The sequence below is a fragment of the Eumetopias jubatus genome, unplaced genomic scaffold, assembly GCF_037043125.1.
Source record: "Eumetopias jubatus isolate StellerSeaLion01/CBP00866 unplaced genomic scaffold, mEumJub1_p1.0 scaffold_8, whole genome shotgun sequence".
Taxonomy (NCBI): domain Eukaryota; kingdom Metazoa; phylum Chordata; class Mammalia; order Carnivora; family Otariidae; genus Eumetopias; species Eumetopias jubatus.
In genome coordinates, this window is record NW_028274814.1 from 23,392,550 (window position 1) to 23,417,197 (window position 24,648).

Genomic DNA, 24,648 nt, shown 5'->3' on the forward strand with positions numbered 1-24,648 from the left:
TGAAATAATTGATGCTCAATGAGTGACAACTGTGGTCATAGATTAAAATATAGAGCTTCCTTGACTCACGATGGAGTTACATCCCAATAAACCCACTGTAAGTGGAAACTATCATATGTTGAAAATGCATTTAATATACCAAACCTGCAAAACATAGCTTAGCCTCATCTACCCTAATCATGCTCAGAACACTCACGGTAGCCTACAGTTGGGCAAAATCATCTAACACAAGGCTCCTTGTATGATCAAGTGTTGAGTAGCTCATGGAATTTCCTGAATACTGCACTGAAGGTGAAGAACAGAACGGCTGTATGGGGACAGAATGGGTGTCAGCGTATCGGTTGGAGACCATCGGGATCGTGTGGCTGACGGGAACCATGGCTGCCAGCGCCCGGCATCACGAGAGAAGATTGTCCCTGATGCAGCTAGCCCAAGAAAAGATCGCAATTCAAAACTGGAAGTACAGTTGCCACTGAATGGGTACCATTTTGGCACCATCGTAAAGTCAAAAAAATCATGAAGTTGGGGACTGTCTGTCCGATGAAACCAGCTCACGACGCTCCTCTGAGCAGGTGCCCTTTGGAGGACTAACCAGCATGTGATGCTCGGGAGGAAATGCTACAGACAGTGGTGAAACAAGCAAGGGGTAGTTTCCTAGAGCGCTTTTTAGGGGAATTTCTCCTGAAGCCAAAGGCTGTTTGTTGCCATCATACTGCATATTCTACCATTCCTGCTCTTCGTTTCCAAATGGATGCTCCTGGTGGTTTAATGAGAACAGTCTAATGAAGAATTTACTATGTCCCAGACATTGAGCTAAGCCCTTTGCAGGCATGATCTCAATGATTTCTTACATCAACTCTGTAAACAAGATATCCTTGTTCTCATTTTAAAGATAAGAAAATTGGGGGCGCCTGGGTGCCTCAGTCGGTTAAGCGTCTGACTCTTGGTTTCAGCTCAGGTTATGATCTCAGGGTCGTGAGATGGAGCCCCACATCGGGCACCGTGCTGCTCAGTGTGGAGTCTGCTAAAGACTCTTTCTCTGCCCCTCCCGTCCACACTCTCTCTCTCTCTAAAATAAATAAATAAATCTTTTAAAGAAATTAAAAAAAAATAAAGATAAGAAAATTGAGGCTCAGAGAAGTTAAGTACAAGCCCAGAGTAATAGCTAATTGATAGTGAAGCTGGGTTCAAACCTAGTAAGTGGCGCAAAAACAAGGTGGCATCATGGGCACTGCTGAAAGCCTAGTATAGAATATCACAAGCCATCGATGAATGCCTCTGGGGTTGAAGACACATTAACTTGAAAGGCATTTCCTTTTTCTTTCTTTTTTTTTTTTTTAAAGTAGGCTCCACACCCACCTAGAACCCAACACAGGGCTTGAACTCACGACCCTGAGATCAAGACCTGAGCCAAGACTAAGAGTCAGCTGCCTAACTGCCTGAGCCCCCCAGGTGCCCCAAAAAGCATTTTAAAAGCAAAAGAATATATAACATCAATTCACTTACTTATTGAATGGCAAGCTCAAGGAATAAAACTCCAGTCTTAATGCCTCCCTGGAGAACTACCTTCAATAAAAATGATCCTAAAATACTTCCTGTAGAATGAAAAGCCTACAGCTATCTTTTGCACAGTGTACTTGTCATCCGTGCATTCAGGAGGCTGTGTCCCGAGGGAACGGAAGAGCTCAAGTGTTGCCCTGAGGACAGGATGAAAGCCAGTGGTCGGAACGAGATGCAGTCACTCCAGTTAGGAACGGCTGAGAAGGGGTTTAGCCTGGAAAGGCATCAGCGCGTCCTTCCTCGTGGGTGACTTTTCTTACCATGGGTGCCGAGCTGCTTGCTCACAAGTGTATCTTTTATTTGGATCTTTCTCCATCAGATTCCGGATGAAGTCTTTTGCTGTTCAGAAAGAAAGCACAAGGGGCAGAATCAGGGTGCAGCTGGAGATGTAACAACTTGCTGCCGCAGGGTCTTTGGGAATATGGCGTGAAGCATGAAAAACAGCCCAGCCCCGCCCCTGACCCTATGGTACGTTGAACACAAAAGGCAGGCGGGAGCCGGCATTCGGGAGAAAGGGAAGCCAAGACTTGGCACTGTGAGAGGGGACAGTGAAGGAGGAGGCAGTCACGCCAGGCCTGGGACCCTGCCTGCCCAACTCACAGCCCTTCCCTGGTGCAGCTAGTGATATCTTTGGTTCAGAGATCAAACACCTTTGTCATCATGTGCCTCTCGCTGGGCTCACTGCTGCCTGAGGATGCTGCTTTGTTGATGTCCTCTCTGTGATTTAGACATCAGCGATTCAACAAAATCCCCTCAGCCTCTGCTAAGGCCACCAGGACCTGAGGCTCTGTGGAGACAAAGCCCTCGGGAAGCCCCCCACAGCCCACTCAGCTGCCTGCAATGAGCAGGACATCGAGATGCAATAAGATATGCCCCGGTGGGGAAGTGCGAAGCGCTAGGAGGCCCAGTCGGGGTAGAACCCAAGTGGGACCCTGAGAACACGAGGCACTGGGTCACAGAACCAGAGGATGACACCTGTATGCCAGGCCAGAGACCCGTGGCATGTCAGGGCCTGGCAGCTCTCTGCCCACAAGACTGGGTTTCCGGGGGCAAGGCTGTGCCCTCCTGAGCTCAGAAATAAAATATTCCCCATGCGGCTTTTCCCTGCAAGCCTTGGAGAACTGCATTCAGGTCCCAGGTTCTGGAAGGCTGAGGAACAAAGCAGGTGCCTCCAGTGAGGAGGAAGTAACACATATTAAAAGGCAATATTTGAACAGCTCACCAGGACGAGCAGGGCTCTGCCCCATTTATTATTTTATTTGATCCTTGTACCACCCTCTGTGGTAGGGAGGACTATTATTACCATACTGACCTTGAGGCTCAAGAGACTTGTCAGTCTACCTAAGCCTTGGTTTTGATCTTTATCCCTGAGGAGGAAACAGTAAATGTCTCTGGGACAGTGTGGCACAGTAGCTGAGATGTGGGCTCTGGAGTGAGGGTCTGGGTTGAAATCCCAGCTTGGCCACTTACTAGCTGTGTGGCTTCCATCAAGGCATATCACCTTCTGGGGCCTCAGTTTGCTTACCTGTCAAGTGGGGATACTAGTAACACCCATCTGATAGGTTGTCCTGAGGACTGAGTGAGTTAGCATGTGTGCAGACCTTATGGTGCTCGGCACACAGTAAGCACTCAATAAATGTTAGCTAATATTGTTTCAGTCCTGGAGTGCTCAGATCAGGGCATGGCTTAGAATGATGGAGGAGTTGGTCCCGTCCTTCAGTGTGGCTCCGGTCAGATGTCCCAAGCCTGTCTTCTGCTTTGCGAGTCAAGTCCAAGTATTGTAGGCTCATGGAGCTTCCTTGGGAGCCTCAGGACCACTCTGAAACCCCCGGGGTCTGTCAGGGTCAAGTGGTCTGGGTGTAAGGGTCCCACCCCTGGGGAGCCAAGAGACCTACCAGAGTCAGAGATGTCATCCCAGTAGGGGGAGTCGAACTCATATTCTGCCTTGAGGATCTGTTCAAAGAGCTTGGAATCATTTTCATCATAAAAAGGAGGGTAGCCACAGAGCCTGGAAGACAAGACAGTGTAAGGATCTGTAACGGCTGTATATCCGCTGTGGTCACTGGACATTCTGCCTGGAGGGAAGAACCGTCTTCACTCAAGTGGAGAAAACTGCACTGTGTGTGTTGCAAATACAACCTGAGCAAACCTCTTCTAGGGGCAGAGGTGCCAGAGAACTAAAGCTGTGATTTGATAAATCGCAAAAAGGTGATGATCTAAAGTAAACACATAGGTAAGTCCACCTTTCTTTCCATGTTATTAACCAGAGCCCCATATACTCCCAAATCAACCCCTACACCTTCTGTGTGTAAAAGCTATTGATCTTATTGTCTGTAATATTGTCCCCAACAGTCGATGGGTGGGTAACCAAACTTGCTACAAGTTGCCCTAAAATATACATTACCAACCGACCATGCCCAAATTGGGTATTTGGAAGGTTACAGTTTGGGCCATTAATATACAATAAAAATAAAAGCAGAAATCGACACAAATCGTAATACTATCACCCCTTTTCCACTGAACCCCTTCAAGATCGATTTTTAGAAGACTGTATTGGGATGTTGGTGCAAGTAACATGTAGTTCTAGAGGTATGGACAGTCATCTGACCAACAAAACAGGAGGAGAAATTTTCATTAAACGCCCCCAGCACAATTCATTCCATGAGACTCTGTGTTCTCACTTCACTTCTGCTTTCTGCTGTGATGTGACCTGTTGCCTTCGTAGGCCACTGGCGCATGTTCTGGATCAAGACTTCCTCCTTTGAACGAGGAGGCCACACTAGGAAATTCCTAACATTCTTTCTGGCTTGAAGACGCTGTGCCTCTATGACCCCCTCTTGCAACCTGTTTGCATGGCTATGGAACCTAGGGAGGGATCTAGTACATGCTTGAGCCCACGTGAGGCAGGGCATCCGGGAAGGGGTGGTAGTTAGGCTGTAGCTCTAAGGGACGGGCAGAGCAGAGGCAAGGTTGGATTTTCTAGAAGGCTGGGCACAAAGCTGCATCGTGTAGAACCTGGTTCTGGGCCCACGGCAGCCCAGAGGGTGGCCCCCACCGTGGCAGCTCTGAACTTCCCCAGATCGCTAAACTTGGCTCAAAACACAGCTCCAGCCTAGAGACCTGTGGAATGAGAACATATGAACGGGAATCCACAGGCCTGTAAGGGATGAGGCTGTCGGCAAATAAGAAACTGAAGAAAGGTTCAAAATGCAGACTTGGTATACTCATTCTTCAGCTACTCCTGCTGTGACACAGAGTGTCACCTGTCACGCTGCCCAGGGGGAAGGCTGATGACATTTTTAAAGGCTGTGAGACATTGCGTGGGCCGATAAGATTCAAAATCATCTATCCCCATAAGGTTGATTTAGGGGCTAAGTGCCTGGAAAATTTCATTTTTGAAAGATTTGCTGCTTTTGGCAAAATGAATATGAGCCAGTGCTTCTGAAACCACTGAGGGCGTATTTTACTGCCCAGGAAACCGTGGAGCCGGGAGATGGATATGTAAATGTTTCCCATAATGAGGATTTGGGCTCAATGAAATGTGCATATTAGGAAAAGCAGACAGAGCAAAATGTTAGTTCGTCTTGGAAAATAACTAAATTTTAGATATGTGAGGTTTTTGTTTGTTAACAACTGAGTGTGTTGTACTTTACAGTTTGGCTTTCTTCTCAAGGGAAAAAAATCTTTAAGAAAAGTCCAAGAAAGATGTATTCTTCTTGTGCCAATTTTCTTAATGTATATCCCAATTTCTTCTGGTTTTTAAGCTGTCTTGGAGGAGAGAGGATACTGTTTATGTGGCTATATGGAGCACGGGAGAAAAGGCTGTGGATCTAGCCTGGAGATTAAGTTAACCTTAGGAAAGAGGATTTTAAAATAAGGATTGGAAAAGAAGCGAAGGACAAATAGAAGTTGCGGAATCCTCCCCAGATCTAGAAATTTCACAGAGCTCCCTGGCCAGGCTATTCCATTAGTAGGCTTGTGCAGAGGGTCCAAATAGGAAAAAACAAAACAAAAAACAACAGCCAACTTTGAGCTATTTATCTCCATATACAGAACGTGGAATCTTGTGGTCTGGACCTATTTGCACGTGGAAACTCTATGTTCTTATTTTACATATCAAACCATTTAAATAATGTACAAATTATCTCACCAGGTGTACTCAAAGACGATAAAGCCGTTCCCAACTGTTCTAGACCTAAAAGTCAGTGGTTCAGAATAACATAACTTGCCAACCCAATGACTGAGGGTCACGCCCAGTTGTAGGCAACACACGTCCCCGGGGCTCAAGGACTGCCTCCATCCCAGCCTCGGGATGGTCATCCAAGGAGAACCCTTATACCTTCAGTCTTTCCCACTTTGCCATCTTATCTACTTGTGGCCCACTCCCGTAGATGTACTGCTAGATTATAGTTTAGCCTTGACTGAGCACTTGTTTTGGGTCAAAAATGCCACTAAGAGCTTTGTGGTATTATCTCACTCAAACTTCACTCCCTGCAGGAGGTGAGTGTCCCCAAAACCTTCTGTTCGTCCTTTAGAGCCACTTTCCACTCGCTCTGTGCCCTGGGAGGCTGACCTATAGGGATACCAGAATGAGGAGTGAACTCCGTGACATCTGGTAGAGGTTGGCTAACGGGGCCCCTGGTGGAGATGGTGAAGGAAGGGGGAGTTCAGGGCCAGCGTATGTGCTGACCTGGCCCCTCTCATCCAGCACGCACCCCTTGACTGAGGACCACTGCTCCTCTCAGGGAGCAGACCCTACCAGGCACTCCTCCTCAGATTCTGGTAACTGCTCCCAGCCTCCCTTCACCACCTTGGGCCTAGGGATGTTTACGGCTCAGCTGCTACGAAGCTCGGGGTCACAGTCCCTTGTACAATTCTCACTTTGAAGGCAAAGAAACTAATATGGAGCAAAGTCAGGACTCGAGGCCTACCCATCTGATTCCAGGTTTGTGTTCTTAACTATTTTGCTGATTCACTCAAGGGAAGGAGGCTTATCAAACATAATTGAACCTTATGTTTCAGCCTTGACTTTGAATACTCTCTGCAGGTCATTTAGTTTGCCCACCTGCCCCTTCATCTGTAAGCAGAACCTGGTGATTGGACCCTACCTTTCCAACCCCATTTCCCACACTCGGGGTCTTGAATGCTAAGATGCTCAGAGTTCGCTCCCCACTGGGCACTTTTTATTTCTGGACCAAGGTAAATGTGTGTACTTGACCTGGGCTGTCCTTCCCCTGTCACTTGCCTCTGGCACACCCTTGAAGACCAGCTGGGGTTGTTACTAGCAAGACCCAGCTCCTTTCTGCCAGGTGGGGTAGGTGCTCTCCTCTGTTCCCCTAGGGCAGTGGGTAGCACTCCCTGCTGACACTTACTACACTGCAAGTTGCCCTGAGCTGTCCTCGAGCTCCCTAAGGCAGGACCACATCTCAGGTCTTCCTCTCATCTTTGAGTTCTCAGTGGCCAGCCCCGAGGTCCGCCCATAGCAGATGCCGAGTAAATGCTTGGATGAACAAACATGCTCTTGAAGAGGCTTCATCGTTGGCTATTGAGCCCCCTGGCTGGGCTCTGAGACAGAGATAAGGATCTACAGTTTAGAAGAGTCCATCACTGCCCCAGCTCAGGGAGCCCTCAGAGATCTCGCCTACCCTCCTGTACAATAACCCTATCAGGAGGCAATATGCTCTGTTATCACTGACAGACATTCCAGAAGAACTCAATGTGTAAGGCCTGGTGTTGGGAGCAACCCGGCCTATCTTTGTAGAGAGAATGCAATGTGGTTTGGATGACCTAAAATGTCCCTGTTGGGCATGGACACTTCTCATAAAGGAGAAGAGTTTCCATGAAGGAGAAGACTTTTCACATAAATGAGTATGAAAATCGGCAATGGCCAACCACGGCTGATTCGGCAGTGCACAATTTTTCTTGGAAACTGAAATGCTGTAATAGCTTAAGAGCTCCTGCTGAGGGGCCTCGCGAGTTTAGAGTTTACAGGGGTAATTATGCTACATATGTTCTTCTTGCTTGTTTGCCCTTGGCCCTGTGTCTCTGTCCCTCTGAAAACGGATGCCTGCTAACAGGATTCCCAAGTAACAATCAATCGTTACCTCTTTGCCCTTTTATGTAACTTTATTTCCATAATTCAGCTCAACTCACTGGGGCAAAACAGTATGGAGGTGCCTCAAAAAATTAAAAATGGGACAACCATATTACCCAGTAATAGCTCTTCTGGATATAGTCCCAAGGGAAATGAAATCAGTACCTTGAAGAGAGATATGCATTCCCATGTTCACTGCAACGTTATTCACAATAGTCAAGACATGGAAACAACCCAAGTGTTCGTTGACAAATAATGGATAAAGAAATTATGGCAAATGGGGCCCCTGGGTGGCTCAGTCAGTTAAGGTCAGTTAATCAAGTTAACTCTTGATTTCGGCTCAGGTCATGATCTCAGGGTCCTGGGATCGAGCCCTGCGTTGGGCTCCACACTCAGTGGGGAGTCTGCCTGGGGATTCTTCTGTCCTTCTCCCTCTGCCCTTCCCCCACTCTCTCTCAAATAAATAAATGAATCTTAAAAAAAAAGAAATTATGGTATGTACAGAAAATGGAATATTAGTCAGCCATAAAAGGAAGGTGATCCTGCCATTTGCAACAACATGGATGAAACCAGGGGGTATGATGCTAAGTGAAATAAGCCAGGCACAGAAAGAAAAAAAAGTCAAATACACAGAAGCATAGAGCAGTGGTTACCAGGGGTGGGGAGGTGCGGAGGGAAACGGGGAGAGAGTGGTCAAAGATTAAAGTCACATATATGTAGGGCAAATAAGTCTAGAGATCTAAGGTACGGTGTGAGAACTATAGTTAATAATACCGTACCGAATACTGCACATTGGTTAAGACAGTAGACTTCAGGTGCTTTCATCACCATATAGTAACAATGTCAGAATATATGTTAATTAGTTTGACTGTAGTAATCATTTCACTATGTATATTAAATCATCATGTTATAACCTTAAATATATACAGTTTTTATTGAAAAAAGTCATGGTAGAGAAAGTACTAGCCATGTTGAACATTAGGCAGTGACTTTTTTAAAAAAGTGTTATTATGGGGGGGCAGCTGGGTGGCTTAGTTGGTTAAGCATCTGACTTTGGCTCAAGTCATGATCTCGGTTTTCTGGGATTGAGCCCACTTCTGGCTCTGCACTCAGCAGGGAGTCTGCTTGTCCCTCTCCCTCTGCCCTTCCCCCCAGCTCATGCTCGCTTGCTCTCTCAAATAAATAAATAAAGTATTTTAAAAAGTGTTATTATGGTAAAAAAAAAGACTTAATATGAGATCTACCATTTTAACAAATTTTAAGTGTCTAGTACAGTACTGTGGACTCCAAGCACAATGTCTTCCAGATCTCTAGAGCTTATTCATTTTTCATAACTGAAATATTATGCCTGTTGCTTCCCCATTTCCCCCTCCCTCCAGCCCCTGCCAACCACCATTCCAGTCTCTGATTCTTTGAATTTGACTATTTTAGATACCTCATATGAGTAGAATCATGCAGTATTGGTCTTCCTGTGACTGACTTACTTCACTTAGTGTAATGTCCTAAAGGTTACCAATATTCCACTGTATGCATAGACCATGTTTTCTTTATGCATCCATCTACTGAGGGACATTTACATTGTCACCATGTCTTCACTCTTGTGAATAATGCTGCAACAAACATGGGCGTGCTAATACCTCTTCGGGATCCTAATTTGAATTCTTTTGGACAGATACCCAGAACTGGGATTCCTGGATCATATAGTAAGTTCTAATTCTAATTTTTTTATTTTTTTATTTTTTTTTAAAATTTTATTTATTTATTTCAGAGAGAGAGAGAATGAGAGAGATAGAAAGCACAAGAGGGAAGAGGGTCAGAGGGAGAAGCAGACTCCCCGCCGAGCAGGGAGCCCGATGTGGGACTCGATCCTGGGACTCCAGGATCATGACCTGAGCCGAAGGCAGTCGCTTAACCAACTGAGCCACCCAGGCACCCTAATTCTAATTTTTTTAAAGATTTATTTATTTATTTGATAGAGAGAGAGGGAGGGTGGGGGGGTAGAGGGAGAGAAAAAGAATCTCCCTACCGAGCGCTCAATGTGGGGCTCAATCCCACGACCTTGAGATCATGACTTGAGCCAAAATCAAGAGCCAGTCGCTTAACCAACTGAGCCACCTAGGCGCCCCTATTTCTAATTTTCTGAGGCACCTCCATTCCGTTCTCCACAGTGGCTGTGCCATTTTGTATTCCCCCCAACTGTGTGTGAGGGTTTTCTTTTTCCCACTTTCCCACCAATGCTTTCTCTTCCTTTTTGGATTTCTCCAAAGAAGACATACATATGGCTAACAGGTACAGGACAACAGCACGTGTGTATGTGTCTGGGGTACCAGAATTCAGACTACCGGACCCATGGCATTGACTGGATGGCTGTGTAACAACAGCTGGTTTGGTTTTTTGTGCAGACCAGCAAGCGCTCAGCGTGAATGCGAATGATCCCTCTTCCTGGGGAATGCACTTGATTTTTCCCTGTTAGGTTTCTATCAACTATTAGCTGCCTGGCTTTCATGCCTTCTGCCCTGGATGTGAGCACAGGCCTGCGGCAGCTGTTCCTACCCCTCCCTAAGTCACATGTACCTTCCCTGAGTGGTCCCCTCAGGTCCCCGCTGAGGACAGAGGAAGAAAAACCACCCATCAGGTAGTCCTATGGGAGGATCCCCAGATGCTAACTGGGCATCGGCTGTGCCCCAGGCCTGGGGATCTAGCGTGGAAGGAGACCATGAGTCCTACTCTCGTGGCTTTTATATTCTATTTGGGGGGGTGGGGGTAGGGGACAGACACTCAACACTAAGCTTCAAAAGAAACAGGAAATTAAAAAAATAAACAGGAAATAGAAAAGTAGACAGGAAAGGTAATGGGAAGGTGGTCACAAGAAGCCACAGTATTGCATTCTGATTTGAGAGTATTCCTTTTCATACACTGTTCCCTGTGCCTGGAATGCTCTTCCTCCCGTGTCCACCGGGAGGAGCTGTGGCTCCTCTTTGCTCCTAGGGCCCCATGTGCCTGGCTTTTATCCCCTGATGCCTTTCCTGACCCCCACCCTTCCTCTGAGCTCCCCAGCCTCATAGGCGCAGCCATCATGGTGCACATGTGGGTTGATATCTGGGTCCCACCATCTTCTGTTAGATTCTGAGCTCCCTGAGGGAGGTGACAGTACCGCATTCATCTTCACCATCCCCAACACCCAGCCCAGGACATGCTCAGCAAGAATCAGCTGGATGAATGAGCCCATCAACGCCTCAATGTTTCAGGGACTGCCACACCCCCACCACACTCAACCTCTCTCTGAACACTTCCCATTCTTAACATTCTACCTCAATCCCATCTCTTTCTTGGGTCCCCTCAAAACACTTAAAAAGGATTACTTCATGGTTATTACATGTGTCTTCCCACCTGGATCGTGAGTTCCTACAGGAGAGAGACAATGTCATATATTGCATTTCCTTTGTATCTTTCATTAGCATTCAACAATAATCAATATTTGTCAACTGACTATTCTTTCATAAATGGGAAATATTTACACGAAAATTGCTTGTGCGTGTTTGCGCGCAAAACGGCACTCACTCAAGTTGACTTACAAAGTAGGGTTGAACACCCTGAAATGGATATTTACTCTGGGAGAAATAATTTAACTAAAGTTTCTCATGTGTTAAAATTTTTAAGTTATTTTTGCAGTGAAACCTGCTCATGCCCAATAGCCTCTGTTGTAAGTCCTCCGAAGTGGAGCAGAATGAGCACAACCATTGGTCAACAATTATTCTCAACGCTCACGTTTGCCCTGCGCCCTGATGGTTTCCTCCATGCATCAGTCTCCCTGGTCTGTTTTCCCTCCAACCAGTTGATGCTCATGAGATGACACAACCCATATATTGTACCCCATTCCCAGTTTGAATCCTCAAACCCACAGCTGAAATATATGCCTGAGGAAGGACTTTGCCTCGTAGGGGGATTTGCACAGAATCACAGAATTTTATTCTGTGGGGTCCAGTAGTCATCCTCTGGCACTGGCCAACCCCTCACTTAGGAGGCTGAGAAAGTGGGCCCCAGTGAGATGAAGGGGTGGCCTCAACCCGAGCAAGTGGCAGGCATGGGCATCTAACAGCCCAGGGCTCTGGCTTAGAGAAACAAAAGCCACTTTAGCCCAATTCTACAGAGATTTATGGAGTGCCAACGTTTATGCCAAATGCTGATCATCTAGTAGTGAAGAAGACAGGCCCTGTCCTAGCTCCTCAGAGTTCAGAGTCCAGCCATATGTGAATAGCACAAGCAGGATGCTGACTTTTCTATAAAGAAGAAACTAAGTTGTGTGTGTCCTGTAAACTTAATAATAATAGCCACCATGTGTTGAGTATTTACTGTGTGCCAGGCACTGGGCAATGCAACTTAACAGGTTTTGTCTCATTTATGAGACATGTGTACTTATGACATAAGCACTTCCATCTTCCATTTCCAGATGAGGGACTGCATGAGAGATGAGGCAACTTTCTCACACCAAAGGGGCAGAACAGAATTTTAACTTTACTCATCCAATTCCAGAGCCAAGTTGTATTAACCTTTAATATGAACATTGCCGTCAAGTATGTTATGGCAAAGATGAGGAAATGCATACACACCCTCTTCCTAGACCTGCCTCTGAAGTCAGGGTGCATGTTTTAGTGTGTGATACATGAATCAGAGCCAGGACCAAGGCTGTAAGACCTGCCAAAGAAATAAAGACCAGCTGAGTCCTTGCACTCCGAAAGTCAACACCTAACCATCTAACCCAGCCTACCTTCTGGAAAGACAGAGGGGAGGGGACTGGCTGGGACTATTAGGGCCTGTCCATGGGAGACAGGGATTGGAGAAAAATGGACCTGAGTTTATACTGAACCAAATTCCAACAGGATCACGTCCAGTAGCCTCCTTGAACTCCCATGTGGAACCTTGAGAGGATGTAAAGGATAGAAATCCTTCTGTCAAACATGAAAAAGTGCTCAACATCGCTCGGCATCAGGGAAATCCAAATCAAAACCTCAATGAGATACCACTTCACACCAGTCAAAATGGCTAACATTAACAAGTCAGGAAACAACAGATGTTGGCAGGGATGTAGAGAAATCCTCGCCAACATCTGTTGGTGGGAATGTAAGCTGGTGCAGCCACTCTGGAAAACAGTATGGCGGTTCCTCAAAATAGAAACAGAAAACAGAAGTAGTTGAAAATAGAGCTACCCTATGACCCAGCAATTGCACTACTGGGTATCTACCCCAAAGATAGGGGTACATGCACCCCAATGTTTATGACAGCAATGTCCACAGTAGCCAAACTATAGGAAAGAGCCAAGATGTCCATCAACAGACGAATGGATAAAGAAGATGTGGTATATATATATACAATGGAATATTATGCAGTCATCAAAAAAAAACCCCACGAAATCTTGCCATTTGCAACGACATGGATGGAACTAGAGGGTATTATGCTAAGTGAAATAAGTCAATCAGAGAAAGACAAGTATCATATGATCTCACTGATATGAAAAATTTGAGAAACAAGACAGAAGGTCATAAGGGAAGGGAGGGAAAAATGAAACAAGACAAAACCAGAGAGGGAGACAACCATAAGAAACTCAATCTCAGGAAACAAACTGAGGGTTGCTGGAGTGGTGGGGGGTGGGAGGGATGGGGTGGCTGGGTGATGGACACGGGGGAAGGTATGTGCTATCGGGAGTGCTGTGAACCGTGTAAGACCGATGACTCACAGAACTATACCCTGAAACAAATAATACATTCATTATATGTTAATAAAAATATAAAAATAAATAAATTAAAAAAAAAAAGAAACCCTTCTGTCAAGACTTTGTGGAATTCTACAGGACTGGGCAGGAGATGTGCCTCACCGACCCAGAATAATTGGGAAATCAAATAACATACATAAGTGAATTTTCTAAGCACCTGAAATGTGCTTAAATGCCAAAACTTATTTTCAATATTTTAGAGTTTTGGGGGTCTTTTTGAGAGAGAGAGAGCACGTGTGAGGTGGGAGAGAGGCAGATGGAGAGGGAGAGAATCTTAAGCAGGCTCTACGCCCAGCACGGAGCACAACACAGAGCTCAATCTCACGACCCTGAGATCATGACCTGAGCTGAAATCAGGAGTTGAACGCTCAAATGACTGAGCCACCCAGTTGCCCCAATTATTTTCAATATTTTATACAAAAAGCATTTGGGTGCAATCGTTCACATTGACAATCGAATAATCACCAGAAAAAGGCAACCCAGAATTTGCTGTTGAGTCTAATCGGATAAAAGAGCTCTGAAGGAGAATGGAGATGTGACTTTTCAAGGAAAGGCTTGCTATTGTCCTCTGAGGGCCGACTGTCACTCTGTTTTCAGAGAGGTTTCCTGCTGTGGTTTCCTCAGCCTGGGATTTCAAGAAACAAAACACAGATTCCAAATCTCACCTCCAGCAAGTACAGGTTGAGTGAATTTGGGGAAATGACATATCCTCTTTAAGACTCAGTTTCTTCTGTGAAATGAGGATAATAGCGCCCACCTTATAGAGAGAGATAATATATATAACACATACTATATAATAATATGCATTATATATAAAACACACGCATAGATGGATAGATGGATGCGGAGACATACAGATAACGGGCAGAACATACAAAAGTGCTGCCACATGTTCTGTAATCCCTTTCCCGTCCTTCAGCAGAAGCACTCAAGTGGAACGCTGCTCACCACCAGGAAGAACAACGGAAGGGGGACAGAGGAGCAGACAAACCCCAAGGGACTCAGTCCAATGGCCTCAACATGGAAATGAAGCAATATATTTTTAAACTTTGTGCAAAGTCTCAGAATCGTCCACAAATGCCCATCCGTCCTGACCTAAACTTCTAAGCTTGCTCAAGAAAGGAAGAAGAGCAATGACTGAATTTTTATGGTCCTAACGTTGTGCACTGTGTCGTGAATATGAGGACATGGTGTCCCAGAGACCAGCTTGTTACTTTGCTCTTTGTAGACCAGTATTTCCAATCATTTAGCCCAGGAGCCCTTGATTCCAGGAAGAGCTCAAAATCTCCTGCATATGCCTGTATTCAATGGCATATTTGTGAAGAAAGAATATTTTTATGCAATTAGACCAGGGTGCCATGGAAATGACTAAAACAACAAACCTCTAGGTATATTATTGCAAACTAAGTAAGCCACCTAAGGCCAACCCAGGCCCAAAGAGTCTCTGAAAAACATTCACAAAGCCAATCAAATCTGAGTGTCTCTTCCTTTGGAAATGAGAGTCTGTCTGATATGCAACAACTCTGGGAAGGCCCCATTTACCTTTTTGTTTTGGCACTCAGTGGGTATTTAGGAACGTCTGGGGCCTGTGCTAAAGAATCTGAGTTTTATCCATCTTACTCTGGATAATATGACAGACTTTAATAAAATAAAGCAAAGTTTTTTAAGCTGATAAACCTCTTGTACTTAGCTGCAAGGCCCACTTAGTGAACAAAACAGGTTTCAGCATATTATTCGGATTTATAAAATAGAATGACCAAGACCCGAATCATTACCAAGAAGTAATCCAATTATTTCAGCAACCATATGTTTGATTATGCACGCTCCAGAACCTTCTCTGTGCAATCTTGGAAGAGATCAGGCTGGAGAAACTAGGAATGGTTCACATATTAAAACCATGTGCAGGCTGACTTCAGCAAAGCACGACTGATGAAAATACAGTGGGTAAAGGTCCCATGTCACCCCTGGAGATTTGGATCATGCCTTGAAAGCTGAGAATGAGTAAGCAGATCAGGGAAAGATCTAGGGGAGAAAGGGAACACATTTCTTGGAAAGTTTATACACAACTGGAGCTGAAGATTGGGAGCCGGGAAGAGGGGGTAGGGAGGAGACTCAGTACTTCCCCAAGGGTGAGAAATGAGTAGCATCCTCCATTTGGAGTAAAACAGTTTTAAAGGGGTGGGCTAGACAATGCAGGGTCCATAGCTGTTGCGTCGTGATCCATGGCCCCACTTCCAAGTGTCTAACTTTTTGATCGTTGCGTTAGCCAGATGGGAGGTCTGGGGATTGTGCAGAGGCTCTGCACCTCCTCCTGCAGGTCAAACCCAGCCAGAGGAAGCCCAGACTTTCTTGCACTCCACTCCCGCTAACAGTGGAAGGGAGAACAGGCAGGGAGGAGGAAGAGCAGGGAGAGCTTCAAACAGTCGGGGAGTGTTGCGTTCGGAAAAACCCAGAGAAACTTCCAGCCGCTAAAATTAGTTCTCACGAGTCACGGATTTCATCCCTAAGCCCCGAGGGGTGCAAACATCCCCTCTGGAGGTGATTAACACCAGCACTAACTGATGATTCTGAACCCCGGGCGGATTTCCAATTTCGACTTTTTGCATCGAGACTTTTTTTTCTTGGTTGTGGGGCTCTTGCTTCCTCCCTCCCAGCTTGCTTCCTTCCTCCTCCTTCTCCTGCCTCTCTCTCTCTCTCTCTCACGTTCTGATCGGTAAGCGGTTGTGATGGGGTGCAGACGAACAGCCACATGCATTTGGGAAATGTCTCGGTACTGCCACACCACGGGCTTCGGTCTTTGGTCGCGCTGTGCACTTGGCCTCTGCTTCATCTCTTCCAGAGCACTCTGAGGATGCCTAGACAGCGAGCCCTCGGTGCATGGCAAGGGGATCGCAGGGCCGGAGCGCTGTCCTCAGCAGGGTCTCGCCAGTGCACGCCGCACTGTGGGCGCAGAGTCACCTGCTTCCAGTCTGTCCTTCCCTGGGTCCTCTCGCCACCTCCGCGAGCATTTCCTGACTTGTTCCTGGAAATCAGGGCCTCTCCCCTCCCCGCCTCCATCCTCTGCACCTCCTGGTCACACACCCAGCACGGAGTAAGGAGTCCAAACTCACGACTTGCCACGGCACCTCCAATGGGCTTTCTGCTTCTTCATGCCATCTACGCACCACCTCCCTCCCGACTCCGGTGTGCTGCCTGCATACCATATGGTAAATATGGTAAAACATCATCAGGGCCTCTTCTGACGCTTCCATTTGCACACTCTGGTGACAGGTGAATTAAAAATCTTGATAATTCAAAGATGATACTTTTTTCCCCACCACCAAGTGTTAGATATCAGAAGGTCAAAGCTGGATCAAATTTTTCAAGTTCTATTTGAAAAATTCGTTTCAGATCGAATGGTACATCTTGTCTCAGAGTAAGCGCATCGTATCTTCAGATAATTGGTGTTGAAGGATAAACCATCCATTTCCCTGCACGATGGTCTGTATTTGAAGATAGCCTATCCAGAGCCAGATCACCATCGCCTCTGCTGGGGAGACTTCCTCAAGGCCAGGGTAGGGTTCAGGGCTCTGCCCTGGGAGCTCTCACCTCTCATTTCGGTGACAGGTGACAAGACTGGATTTGAACAGATCTGCTTCCTGTCTGTCGCCTCCAGCCGACAGTAAGCACCTCCAAGACCAGTTGGTGATGAATCCATCTCTGCAACCCCATCATATCGCCTGACACATATTAGGCTCAATAAATGTTCATTAAGTGAGTGAATGTCAATCCCCTGCCTTCCATTTTCCAAGGCTACATCTCCTGAAACGTTTAGCTACTGCTAAAATGACAGTTTCCAGGAGACGATGCTGACATGAACAAAAGAGAGCAGAGGAAGTGACATATTTTTCCATCTGGCCTGAAGCCACTGGCCATTGAGTGTAAAGGTGATATAGGCGAGACATTCCCTTCCTGCTTCTCCCTCCAGGTGTCCTCTCTACCACAGGGCCTTTGCGAGACAAAGACATTGGTGGATTCACTGGCAGGAAGTTGCCCCCACCACCTAAAGTGCAGAATTGCTTTATCTCGATTGCACTGCTTGTAAAATTCCCTCCCTCATCGCTGTGCACACCCCTCCACCTACTTTCTTGAAACCAGACAGTATTTGTTTGACTATGTCCTAAGGGGTTAGAGTTGAACCAACTGTGAACAGACAACCAATAAACTCTTTCTCTAGAAGCAGCAGGGAGAGGGCCACAGGCCCACAAACAAAGCAGAAATGTGGCCAAGCGATACCTGTGTCTGAGATTAAAGCTAACCAAAAGGCATTTAGCCACGCACAGGATCCACTCAGCAGAGACCATGGAGGGGAGATGAGGCACCTTTCTGGAAATCCTCGGAAAGTGCCACGCTGAAATGCAGTCGGTGGAATAAAATCAGTAAGCCTGAGAATGACAACCACCAAAGCCCGCGGTGATACAAGTGATGATACCTAAGGGATGAAAGAGCGAGCCGGGTGGAGCCTGCTGTGCAGGGCAGGAGGCAGGAGAGGGAGGCGTGCGTAGCGGCCAGCATGGGGTCACTCCGGCCAGCCCCCAGGAACAGCCGGGCCACAGCGGGACAGAAAGACTCCCTGGTAGAGAAAAACCCTGGAGACGACTATGGGCTTTGTGAAAACTAGTCAGGCCATCCAGCTCTAGGGCTCTGATTTCTTGTTCGTAAAGGAAACTTCTGCTTTTAATTTGCTTTCTTGCGGATCATTTCCTCCTGGGGGTTGAACATGCTAGTTTGATGACATGCATATCCAATTACCCCGTGGGGCACAGATCTCATGATTTAGTAAACTGACACTCCAGGTTTTTTCTTTCTTTCTTTTTTTAATCTCTTTTTTTGAGTCTGGCTAGTGCGAATCAATTCGCTGGGATCGTCTGAGCAAGACGAATAAGCAGGTTAATTTAGTTTCTGAACTTCTAAAGCCAAAGTCCAGACCATGGACCCAAGGCAGCCTAAACAAGGCAATGTGTCCCATCCCACAAAGCTTAGGAATATAACAAGATGATTGCTGCCTGCTAGCAAGGCCAGTTAATTACTCCAATTAGTGTTAACACTCCTCCTACTGATGGTAGTAACCAACCAACATAATGCCCCATGCTTGGGTCTTTCCCTGGCACTAATTATGCTACATTCTCTCCTACTGGAGCTTGGGTTCATGCTCTCTCCCTGGGACATGTGTATCCATAAAGAAGCAGCTGTCAATGGTTTAAAATCATGATGACTGCCTTGACAAGGATCATCCTTTGTCTCCGAAAATGGACCTACCATGCAGATGAGGCATTCTTAGCGCCGCTCTAACAAAGCCTATTAGGCTGTGTATGTTGGCCAATCGATATTTACGTGACCTGGTTTTAAAAGACTGAACAATGTCTGAGGCCAGTCAAAAACAAGGGGATTACGGTAAGTACTTGGCCTGGAGGTTCTGGTAGGCAGGGAGGTCAGAGGTCACAGCATGGGTAGGGGCCTCCCCACCCACGGCAGACCCGCCCTAACCATCCAGCCTGCCCTAAGGCTCTAATACCTAAACTTCTTAAGACCTCCACCCAGTTCTTACGCGGCAAACATCCCGTGTTTCTCCAGAGCGCGCTGTATCCCGGAGCGTAATTTAGGCAAGCCATCAACTCATCTCCTTGAAGTTTCGTGAAGAAAGGCAGCGTATGTATGATCACAGAATTGAGTCTGGTCAGTGAAATGCTGATTCTATGTCCTTGGAACTTGTGCTTTCTTGGCTGAGCCACATCTCCAGCCTGGACACCAACATGCTCATCGGGGTTCCAGAACACTCTGTCCTCCATCTTTCTCAGTAACTTAAGTGATGCAGGCAAAGATGGCTTTTTTATTTTTTTTTTTTTGGTTAAGTCCTGATCCCCAAAGAGAGATTCCTGACAGGATAAGGACCCATTTGATGTATTTTTAAAAAAATGAGTATCCCTGATAGAAAAAAAAATATTTATCCTAAGTGCAGAGATCAAAAGAGAAGCAATTCATCAAGTATCTGCTCTGACAAAATGTGGAATGTTTTGCCTAGTGTGCAGAGAGGAGGACCTTTGGTACGTGGTCTGTCACAGGCGCTTTTGCCGTGATCAGGTATCTCAGCGTGACAGTTTGATCAAATGAAAATAATGCTGCACCCCCAAAAAACCGCAGAGGCTAACCCCTTCTCCATCCCAGGTGACACGAAGAATGGGAGTTGAGTGCGGACCCCTGCGGCAGAGCTGGCTTCCCCTGTGTGCTGTCTGTGGGTCATGGCCAGCTCAGCAGCCAGGCTCTCCGGTCTCCCGGTGCAGGATGGGAGTGGGGCGTCTGGGCACAGTGCGTCAGTGGGAAGTAGCAAGAGTCTGAGAGTGAGATCCATGAGTTCCAGCTTCTAACCCTAGTTCGACCCGGAGCCAGCCTCGTGCTGGGAACACCAACCGAGGTCACAGGCCTCTCACAGAGGCCCTGCCTGCCATTTTGGAGTCGGACCCAGTCGTTAAATCAACCTGAGACTAATCCCTGGAGCAAAGCTAGTGGTGACCAGGGAACTACCACATTTAAGCTTAACTAGTTTATACTTAAAACAGAAATAAATATAGTATTGCTTTACTCAATACTGTATTTTAACCCCGCTAAGTATTGTGTCATATACATGATAAGGATTTGGATGTACTATGTTCACTATACTCAGATGTATATATGCCCAGATCTCTCCCACAGACTTCTGACCTCCCCAGGTACATACACTATTCCATGGATATCTCAAAGCGGTCTCAAGTTTAACATGCCCAAGACGAAATTCTTGATCTCCCTGATCCTCCTAAACTTGCTCCTCCACCACCCCCTAAGTCTTTTTCTTAGCCATTTACATGATTGCTTAAGCCAAAGACTTGGCTTTACACTTGAAACTTCTCTTTTATCTCCTGCATCCAAAATACACCTACCACCTGACCCTCATCACTGCCTCCCTGGTAGAAGCAACTCGCACTGCTCACCTGACAGCGCCTCTCGAGGGTCTGCACCCTCCACTGCTCCCCTGCCCAACCCCTGTTCACAGAGTAGCCAGAACAGTCCTCGAGTGAAATCAGGTCAGTGCACTCCTCAGGCCCAAATCCTTCTTTGGCTTCCCATTAACCTCTGTTAAACGAAACTTTCTGCCAAGTCTCTCCTTCCCCAGGCTCTTGCCTACCTCTTGGAATATAACTTTTCTGATATCCTGTATTGACACCGTACTGTAACCATGCTGGCCTTTCTCATAATGCCCTACCTGTGGGCCATGGCAGACACGTTCTTTACCTACTGCAAATCTGTTTCCTGCTTTTTCTTCCCCAGCACAACTGTGATTTGCCCCTCCTCCACACGGTCACCTGCTTCATTCGGCCAGCTGTGATCATCCCATTCTCTCTTCCAGGGACCGCTTTAGAAATGAGTGTGGGTGGCATTTCTGGCCAAGGAGACATGAGGGAACATTGGCTGAGGGACTTCTGGGGAAGACAGTCTAGCCCTCACAGGTACACAGGGCTAAGCATCACCTCTTCTTCCACCAGTTGGTGCTGGGTCTGTCCCTGAGGCCTGCAGCTATGGCGGCCATCATGTTTGGTTGAGGAGGGTACAAGGAAAAACTGATGCACTGAGGATGGCGGAGAGCAAGGGTGGATGTAACCAGGGAATGAGGATGTGACCTAGGCACTCATGGGGCTTTCCCACCTATGCACTTGTTATTATGTGAGGTATGACTTTTTTTTAAATGCTTATGCCAGTTGGGCCTGGTTTGTCCCTTACTTGCAGCTGAAAGCATCCTCTGCTCAAGCTATTCACTCTGCCTGGAATATTTCCTCCTCACGCTTTATCTGCCTAACCTACTTATCATTTAGGTTTTGTTTTATTAGGTCCTCTGCTCAGAGAAGGCTTCCCCAGCCACCCACTAGAAAGAGGTAACCTCTGTTCCACGTTGCCAGAGCCCCTCATCCTCTTCTTTCAAAGCACTTTGCACATTTTAAAATTCCATGTTCATTTATGAGGTTTCTTTGAATGCCTGTCTCTTTCACGAGACTGTGAGCCAGCGTCACAAACACAGGGGCTCTGTATGTGTTGTTGAGCACTCATCCCCAGTATCGACCGTAGTGACAGGTGCATGGTACATATTCTGTAAACATTTGCAGAAAGAAATAAACACAAGCTGGATATAACATGGAGAGAAACGTCCTCTCTTCTCTCAGTGACGTGGCCATGTCTGCATGTGAGGGCATAAGATGTTAGCACAAAGAGCTGGACTGGAAGTCAGAGTGGGGCTTGGGTTCAAGTGTCGATTCTAATACCAAGTTATATTATGTAGTCTCCCTAAGTTTTATCTTCTCTCAGTGGGTTTAATAAAAACTGCATCTATCTTGTAGGATTGTAGGGAGGGTGAAGGGAGATAAAACTTGTGACCATATTTATATTTTTGCACTGTTCTACCGATGTTTGATGTCGGCATTATTACAAAGTAGGTGCTATGCCCATCCTGAAATGTCCATGTTTTAAGGGGATTCCACTGTAATAATTCTATTAAGCATAGCACAACCAAACCATTTACTATGGACTGAAGAGTATCCCCCTCAAATTCATAGGTTGAAGCCCTAACCCCCAAGGTGATGGTGTTTGGAAATGGGCCTTTGAGAGGCAATTAGGTTCAGATGAGGTCATGAGGATGGGGCCTCCATACTGGGATCAGTGCCTTTATAAGAAGAGACACCAGAGAACATGCATGTTCCCCTTCTGCCTTGCGAGGACACAAGAAGGTGGCAGTCTGTGAGGTGGGGAGAAGGTCCTCACCAGGAACTGAATCAGCAGGCACCTAGATCTTGAACTTCCCAGCCTTCTGATCTGTGATTGAGTCATCTGGTCTACCCTATTTTGTGCTAGCAGCCGAATGTCTAAGATACCAGTGCTTATCTCAGTAAAGCCATCTGCACCTCCTCATAGCTGTGCAGATAGATACCCTACCCCGGTGCCAAGACTTCAGGGAGACAATTACATATACAGTTATATATGCAAAGGAAATCTATTGACATCTGTGTAGACCAGAGTGGTGGTTCAGGATTCAGAACAGATGTGAAGGAACAAGCAAGCAGAAGCCCAGAGGAAGGGGTGCTTTTTGCCTAGCCTCAGATTTCTCTAGATGATACCAGCTTTGGTCCTCTGCAGGAAGGACAGTGGCTCGTCATTCATTTCTTTAAATCTTCCATGTCAAGTTTGGCAAGGTAGGACCTCTGATAAGAATTTTCACTGGGGTTTTAAGGAGCCAGAGTAAAGAACACACAGCCTGTGTCTGCTTTCGGCTTACCCAGGAAGCTCCCTAACGAGGTATGCAGAAGTGTGTGTGTGTGTGTGTGTGTGTGTGTGTGTGTGTGTGTGTGTGTGTGTGTGTGTGTGTGTGTATGTGTGTGAATTTATTAGGGGAGAGGGTCCACAGCTTTCACCAGATTCTCAAAGGGTCTGTAACTCCTCCCTCCCCATGAAAAAGGATGAAACTACCTTAGAAGACAGTCAACGTACTTTGAAAGTGAAAGCACTCTGTAAGTGCAATATGCTAGCTTTATAGCTCAGATGAACCTGGCCTTTACCTATTTCCATAAGTGGGAGCCGTAGGGGCCAAGGACATTATAATGGATAAATCCTGTCATAATGGCAGGCATTTACAGGAGCTGTCAACTAAATCCACACTAAACTACAAAAGCTGCCCAGCTGAATGTATGCTGTAGAAAGACCACTTGCCTTCCAGATAATGAGACAAAGCCAACACAGGGGGGGATGTTTCCAGCAGTCCCTGAGGATGCCACATACTGTCAGACCTTTCTCTGATCACAATCCCCCACGGTCTTTCATTGTGTGTAGCGGGCTCTAACTGCTAGAAAGCCTTCCCTTCCTCGGGGAGAAATTTATTTCCCATCAATTACAGACACCAGTTGGCCCAAACCCACTCTAGGAATATGCTCCGTAGTAAGCATTTGAAAGTATCACTGCAAAAAGAAATTGTAATTAAAAAATAACTTGACAGTGGACTTAAGCAAAATAGAAAATAATAATAAAACCTAAAATTGATCACCCTTAATTAACTGCGACAACACTATGCCTATGATAGCATTTCCTGGGTTGTGTAAATGAGGTACCTGAGAAGAAATGAGGAATCTAAAAGCTCAATTTTGGTTTTCATCAAATTTTTTCTCATTTTGATTTCTTTTGGCGATGTCCTAATACTTTCATAGTGGTTTGTATCCCCAGGGAATTTAAGGTGGCACATGAGAAGATGCTCAACATCATTAGCCATAAGAGAAACATTGCAGTATTATTTATAATAGCCAAAACATGGAAGCAACCCATGTGTCCATAGACAGACAGACAGACACACACACACACACACACACACACACACACAGGAATATCACTCAGTCATAAAAAAGGATGAGATCTTTTCATTTGCAATAACATGGATTGACATAGAGGGTATTATGCTAAGTGAATTAAGTCAGACCGAGAAAGACAAATACCATAAGATTTCACTCATGTGTAGAATCTAAAAAAATGAACCAAATACATACATAAATAAAAAGCAGAATCAGACCTATAAACACAGAGAACAAACTGATGGTTGCCAGAGGGAAGGGGGTTGGGGGATGAGCCAAATGGGTGAAGGGGAGAGGGAGGTCGAGGCTTCTAGCGATGGAAAGACTAAGTCATGGGGATGAAAGGTAGAGCACAGGGAATATGGTCAATGATACTGTAATGGCCTTGTAAGGTGACAGAGGGCAGCTACACTTTGAGCACAGTGTAATGTATAGAGTTGTCGAATCACTGTTGTACACCTGAAACTAATATTAACACTGTGTGTCAACTCTACTCAAACAAGCACACTACAAATAAATTTTAAAAACGAGAAAGCAAATCACACCCACAATGAAAGCACTTCATAGCGATTAGGATGGCTATTATAAAACATGGGAAATCAGGGGCACCTGGGTGGCTCAGTCGTTAAGCGTCTGCCTTCGGCTCAGGTCATGATCCCGGAGTCCTGGGATCAAGCCCCACATCGGGCTCCCTGCTCCGCAGGTGGCCTGCTTCTCCCTCTCCCACTCCCCCTGCTTGTGTTCCCTCTCTTGCTGTGTCTCTCTCTGTCAAATAAATAAAAAATCTTAAAAAACAACAACAACATGGGAAATCAGTGTTGGGGGGGATG

General features: G+C 46.2%; 1 protein-coding gene across 3 annotated transcripts in view; it reads right to left on the bottom strand.

Moving 5' to 3' along the window:
* The window catches only part of CAMK1D (calcium/calmodulin dependent protein kinase ID), a 428,166-nt gene that overhangs the window by 14,804 nt on the left and 388,714 nt on the right, over positions 1 to 24,648 (bottom strand). For all 3 annotated transcript variants that reach the window (XM_028114662.2, XM_028114661.2, XM_028114663.2), the window contains 2 exons: positions 3,456 to 3,568; positions 1,821 to 1,899 (listed from right to left, as the gene is read on the bottom strand). In XM_028114662.2, coding sequence (XP_027970463.1) covers positions 1,821 to 1,899; positions 3,456 to 3,568 — 192 coding nt within the window. The remainder of the gene's footprint in view (positions 1 to 1,820; positions 1,900 to 3,455; positions 3,569 to 24,648) is intronic.